General features: G+C 29.1%; 1 protein-coding gene across 1 annotated transcript in view; it reads left to right on the forward strand.

Moving 5' to 3' along the window:
• Window positions 1-794: 794 nt before the first annotated feature.
• The window catches only part of LOC117170854 (glucose dehydrogenase [FAD, quinone]-like), a gene marked incomplete at its 5' end in the record, with an annotated part of 30,578 nt that continues 24,278 nt past the window's right edge, over window positions 795-7,094 (forward strand). The window contains one exon of the mRNA XM_033357899.1: window positions 795-816. Within this exon, the coding sequence (XP_033213790.1) occupies window positions 795-816 (22 nt within the window). The remainder of the gene's footprint in view (window positions 817-7,094) is intronic.

The following is a 7,094-nucleotide window of genomic DNA, read 5'->3' on the forward strand; positions in this document are numbered from 1 at the left end:
TTGGAATAAACAATTTTGGGTTTATGAAAAGTGGTATCACAGTCGACGCATGATCTCACAACAATTTCAATGAGATGATTATAATTGTTTCCACTATTCTCAGGTACTTTTATTGGAAGCTGGATAAGAGGAACCAGAAGCTGCCGATATACCAGGATTCATGTTAGATATTGAAAAAAACTGACATTGATTGGGGCTATAAAACTCAGCCAGAACCAAATGCATGTTTATTTGATAATGGATGCGTTTGGCCTTGTGGCAAAGTAATTACTTAATTTAATATAACTAAAGCTCGTATACAGGATTCTACCATTATATTAGATATATATTAATTATATTTAATATATTTTCTTTCAAATTAAAGAGTTTATTGTTATGAATTTAAGAAATTCTTTCATTTAGGTATTGGGCGGATCGAGTACACTGAACTTCATGTTGTACGTTAGAGGAAGTCCAGAAGATTTTAATCATTGGTTCAAACAAAATCACACAACAAGATCTGGCTGTTTAAGGATGCGGATGCTCCAGTTTAGGTGCGGAAGTCTCGATCTGTAAACAAAAGAATGATTACAGTATTCTTTGGGAAACGGGGCATTGTGAATAGGGTCGTACTGGAAAACCAGCGTACAGTCACCTCTTCCTGGTACACTCAGGTATGTTTAACTCAAGTTATAAACCAACTTAAAAACATCAGGCCGAAATCTCGATTCAGCACCTGGCTATTTCACCACGACAATGCACCGGATCACAGAGCGAAAGTCACAGTAGCTTTTTTGGTCAAATCTGGACTGACTATTCTAGATCACCCTCCTTACAGTTCAGATCTTGTTCCCTGTGACTTTGGTTTGTTGTTTCCGGAAGTGAAAAAACAATTAAAAAGGCGTCGATTTACTAACGAAACTGACCTTTTGACGGCGTAGGACCAAGCGTGTGCATATCTTCCAAAAGAAAAATGGCAAGGTTGTCTCGATGACTGGTTTCGACGTATGGAAAAGTGTATTCACTGCGGTGGAAAGTTCTTCGAAAAACTATGAAAGGTTCGTCTGTTTTGCAAAACTTTCGTAGCGCCCAATGTACAAATGACATTAAAAACAAAGACGCAAAATTTTTGGAAAAACGACAAACAGTGCGAAAACAAATTGATAGACGAAATTTGTTTACCTAAAAAAAATAGATACGAATGCCTTGTAATTGATTAAATTATGATTATTTATGATCGACAAAGTTTTGGAAGTGTCCGAAATTTTACATCACACCATTAAAATTTTGAACCAACGACGCAAAATACAAAATAGATTTTTGAGACAAATTATAGCTATTGAAAAATTCTACAACATTTTGTTTAACTATTTGAAATAGGACTCGCCATTTTGTTTTTATTCATCAAAAGTTATTGTATGCAGAAAATCGAAAATTCCAATATAACGTTAAAAGACTCCAGATTCGTAAAAAAATCTAAAGAAAGACTTATAGAATATTTTGTTTTATTTATAAAAAATAATATAAAAACAAAAATCCAATTTTTAACGTAAAAGCGCGAGATAAAAAAAATGTCTGAAAGAAGGATTGTAGTTTTTTTAATTTATTTCAAGGTAGTTCAGAAAATATACATTTACAACTATCCACTAAAAATCTAGCGATCTAAAAGAGATAAAATGTCTATGCGCGAAGAGCGAGTGAACCTATTATCTAACGCGAATCGCGAGATTTAATAAACGCAAGTTGCTCGCGATGAGAATATTTCCGCTAAGTGGGCAGATTTTTTTATAAGATGGTTTTTTTTCAAACTACAATAGGAACATTTTCTGGTGGTTGTCCAAATTTGGTCGTAGGAGTCTTGGAGTAATTTTCAGGAATTCTAGACATTAAAATTAATTATAATAGAACACAGTTTCGAGGAAATACCTTTTGAACCAAAAATTTCCAAAAGTTTCTGGATTAAAAAAAATTTAACTGAATAAATAATAATCATAAATCATAAAAACTTCTATACACTTATTAGGGCTTCACAGTCTTTCCTTTTTTACATTCTCATTTCTGAGAATGTAATGTAATCGTCCAAATTTTCGACCCCTGTTTTTAACGGATCTTTATGTTTCGGCACTCGCAGAATCCGAAAATCATCAAATTTCATCAGTGTCTGTCTGTCTGTCCGTATGTCTGTATTTCTGTGTGTTTGTATGCCTGTGTGTCTGTATGTCTGTATGTATGGCTACCTGAATTTTGTAGCCACGCTAACTTTTAAAGGATGTGTCCAATCGAGTCCGCATTCGATACACTTTTGAAGTTACCCAAAATGAAGGCTAAGTTCGTTAATCAGATATTTCGAATCAAAATTAAAAAATTAGGCGCATTTTCAAAATTATAAAATTTTTGTTTTGAAATTTTAAAAAATTTTGTGAAGTTTCCTATAGATGGGTGAAAGACTTGCAAATTATCTAAATAAAATTTTTTAGTTTTATGAAAATTAGAAAAGTTATATACTTTTCAAAAATTTGAAAATTTTCAAAAAATATGAAAAATTATTTTTTTTTTTAGATCCAAAAATGTCATTCCAAATTTTCACTAGATACCAAATATATTTCAAAACTATTCTAGCCGAATTTTTTGATTAGCCCAAATTTTAAAAAATAGAGCTTGTATAACCTATCTGTTAAGCGCGAAGCGCGATTATCGCAATGAGAATGTAATCGTCAAGGCCGTAGGTACTTTGAGAACCTTCTTTAATGACAAGTTAAAAAAAAGGGTTCAGCTTCACTTAAGAAAAGGGAAAATGATTAAACGACCACAGCAGGGCCCTATTAGGATTAGAAAAAATAAAATGTGATCATTATTTTGCAATATCAGAATAAGCAGTACCAGACCAAGGTACACAAAAAAAATGATAACAGACATGTGATATAATAGTTTTTAACATAGAATGTAGAAAATTGCGCATTGTGGTCAGTGCATAAATGTGTAGGGTAATGTAAAGACCGAGTGCGGAGCGCGAGATAAATATATTATCGAGCGCAAAGCGCGAGAACCAACAGTTTCGCGACCTAGGTGTGCTGAAACTAGCGAGCGAAGCGTGCCGCGCACCAAGCGCGCTCTGAGATTGTGTCCAACTATATTTTTGGTAAAAAGTGGATTCTTTTTTATTGAAAGGTCTCCTCTATTATTATAAATTAAGCTGAAAATGTATCTGCTGTGTTTAAAAATTGTATAATTAGGTTCAGAATTTACTTATTTGATTGAAAATATGACAATTGTGTTAAGAAGTTATCCTTATTGGTTGAAAGGTTAAATTTTTTGTAGAAAATTTGTCTTTATAACTTGAAAATTTAACTATTCAGTTTAAAATAATTTTTTTCTCAATAATGTCCATTTTCAAGAAAAAATTGAACTGTTTTGCAGAAAATTTATACTTTCGGCTTGAAAGTTTGAAAGAAACATAACGCTTTTTTCTTTATTGAATTTTAAATCTTTTTTGTTTAAAAATTAAACTCTATTGTTAAAAATTCGTCCATTTGGTCGAAAATTTCTCAAATGTCGAAGATTCATAACATTGCAGTTGAAATTCATTTCTCTGGCTAAAAGTTGAACTATAGGCTGGAAAATTATTTTTTAAACATAATTTTTGAAAATTAAAATGTTAACTATTCTATTTTTTGTTGAAAACGTATCTATTTTTATTTAAAATTCAACCATGTGATTGAAAATTCATGTATGTTTTCAAATGTTCGTCTTTTGCAATAGAAAGATTAAACTTTTTAGTTAAAAATGTAGCTTTGCAGTTGAAAATTTATTTTTTATTCTTAAAACTTTACCTATATAGTTACAATTTTTTTATTGTTAAAAATAGTTTTTTAGCTGAAAATATAAATTCCATTTTTTAATTATTATGAGTTAGCTTAAGACTGAAGGAAATATTACTTGATTCAAGTCAATCGCAGATAAGAATGGGGACAATAGAATATGAGTGTGTTCCAAATAAATAAGTACTAGCTACGGTATGCTTGGAACAAGCGTACCTTTTCTTAATCTGAGAAAATGTATTCTTAGATAGAATATCGTATTTTATTATTCTAAAACTTTACTGTGTTACTTTATATAGAGATGTATTCAAATGCAGAACATAGTTTACTTCCAAGATATCATTTCTGATATACTTCAAGAATATATTTTCCTAATCTAAGAATATGTAGTATCGGAGCAATAGACTAGTTCCTCAACTGGACACTATTTCTAAAAAAAATTGTTTTCGAAATTATTGTTATATAATCTTCATTTTTTAAATGATTAAAGTACGTAAAATTCGCGCACACTGTTACTTCAACATGTAATCGTATGCCTAGACGTTTTGAAAAATCGCACTCGCCGGGGATTGAACCCTCCCTACCTAAACAAGTGTGTCCTAACCGCGCGCTGTATCGACTTCGCTATCCAAGCACTTAGGTCTCGGAGACAAAAGCTTAGCTAAGAATTTCAAGGCAGGGTTCTACCAAGTCATATGGTGAGCCTCAGCCAATTTCAAAGTAAAATTTGTTGAACTCAACTTTAATATACCATTTTTTATTTAGAAAAATTTTAGAATTGAATTTTACTTGTTTCAAAAAAGGCTCGATATTTTTTTTCTTAATGAATTTAAAAATGTTATAAAATATCTCAAAGTAATGAACAATAATTTCAAATTCTCCGTAAGATGCACAGTTTTTAATTTATCAAACTCTTTTATTGTATATAATACTTCCTTATTCAGTTTTTAATGCAAAATAACATTTCATAAACAATAATTTAAAATATTTGAAAAAGCGAAGTAGGCTTCACTTATTTAACGAGGAATTTAATACTTTTTGTTTTTAAATAATTAAGACGCTCAAAAACGACCCAAAGGTAATAAATAATAAAGAAAAGTTGCAAGTACAAAAATGCTTTAATAACATCAATGACAAAAAGTTATGATCTGCTATACAAAGAATTTCATAAACAAAGGGCTTAATACTTTTTCCTTTACAAATTTAAGCCGGTTAAAAACTATATAAAGAATATAAAAAATAAAGAACTTTTAAATTAAAAAACGCTTTAATAACCTCAGTGACAAATAAATACTTTTTGATTTTTAAAAACCTTTGCAAAACGTACAGTTTTCGATTTATTTAATTCTTTTATAATACATTTTAACTCAGTTTTTAATTTAAAATAACAATTTCTAAAAAATAATTTGAAATATGTTAAAAAAATTGATCGCTAGTTTAAATATTACCTATTTGAAAATGTCCTCGATACTTTATTTTTCTTTTAAATATAAAATACTTTAAAATCAGAAGAAACAGGAATTCTGTAAAGAAACGTTTAGTGCAAGAACTTGAAGGTTAAAAGCGGTCTCACGGTGGTCGGTTGAAAAATATTTGTTTGCATAATATTATTTGCATAATAAAACACAATCATGTAAGTATATGGGTGATTGCCAAAATGTTAACCATTTCTAGTCCAAGAAATTTTCCAGGATTAATAATAATATAATAATAATGGTTAATACTTTTACTGAAAAACTTAATTTTATTATGCGTTTATAAATATACATACTAATAATATCCGCATTAAATTTTCTATAATTTATGACATGTTGAAATGAAATTTTATATGATCATTGAATTCATTGACTGAAAAACCTCATTTTGTTAATTTTATTTTTAAAAAAACCTAAATCTATACTTAATCATTTAAAAAGGCAACATTATATACGCGCTATAGTAGGCGGGGAGCACTGCTTTGCCAATTAATAACATAAAAATATAAATCAAGATATTAACTATCTTAGATAGCAAGTAAGAGCATAAAATTAAAAATTATTTTTAAAAATTCCTGCCTGTTAAAGTAATTTGTTTTTCATCAAAAAAAAAATAAATTCTTTGAATTCTGCTGGATTACCATTTTTCTCTAAAGTTAAAAAATCTGTTGCCTGGAACTCATTTAGCTTAAATGAGAATAACACATGATCATTTTGTATTTTTAAAACTATTTTTTTTACTTATAATTTTCATGAATTTTGCCATTTTTATAATTTTCAAACTGCTATAATCGAACACGAAAATTTTGTGTAAACAAAATACAACTATGTCTTACAACTCTAAATTATATAAGGTTTACACAACATAATTTTTAACTTTTTAAAAATAAATTTTTATCTAGCCGAATCCAAAAAAGTAATATATGTTCATTATATAAAGAATTTCTGTATTTATTGGGAATATTTATTGTTATTTTTAAGTTCGGATGATTTTTTTTTGTTACCTTGAACATTACACAAAAGTAATTTCCGGGTGGCCGTTTAAATAGAGGAAAAAATTCCTGATGATTTTCCGATTCACAAAAATGTTTTACGGTTAAAAAAATTTGAAGTGGTTTAATTTTGAGTGGATTAATACATACAAATAATAAGCGAAAAATATTATAGACGTAGTCAATTTATTACCATTTAATAATTTTGGGAATGGAATGACTTTTGAGTCTTGCATAATTATTTCAAAATTAAAAAACACTTTTTTTTTCTACTTAGAAAATTTTATTTCTTGCTACCAAAAACTTACCGACGCAATAAGCTTACAATTTTAAACAAATTTTAAGAGTAATTTGATTTGTGTGTCAGCCTAAAGTTACTAGTCTATCAAAGTCGCAAATTCCTATCTACATTTGCATAAATAAAATTGATAAACTGCACGAATGTTTTGAATTTTATATATATTATTGAATTTAGAAATAATTGTTAGCCGCAAAGAGAACCAACTTCATAACATGCCAACTTGTCGATTATCATATTTAATAAGATACTTACATAAGAAGTAGATTAATTTAGACTAATATATTCATTTTCATAGCATACGTGTGATGTTTATTGTACCAAGTCTACAATTCTTATGTTGAAAAATTGGTGTAATTCTATCGCATTCGTTTCAAATTTATTAATAATTATTTGAAGGAAAATATTCAAGCATTGTTCTAAGAGAAATTACGAGGGTGGATTGATAAGTTTCCGGCCTGACCAAGAGATGGCGCCACTAGGCCTACCTTGAGGTGACGTTCTATAGTACCATCCTCAGATAGCTTGTAGC

Source organism: Belonocnema kinseyi, chromosome 4 (genome assembly GCF_010883055.1).
Source record: "Belonocnema kinseyi isolate 2016_QV_RU_SX_M_011 chromosome 4, B_treatae_v1, whole genome shotgun sequence".
NCBI lineage: Eukaryota > Metazoa > Arthropoda > Insecta > Hymenoptera > Cynipidae > Belonocnema > Belonocnema kinseyi.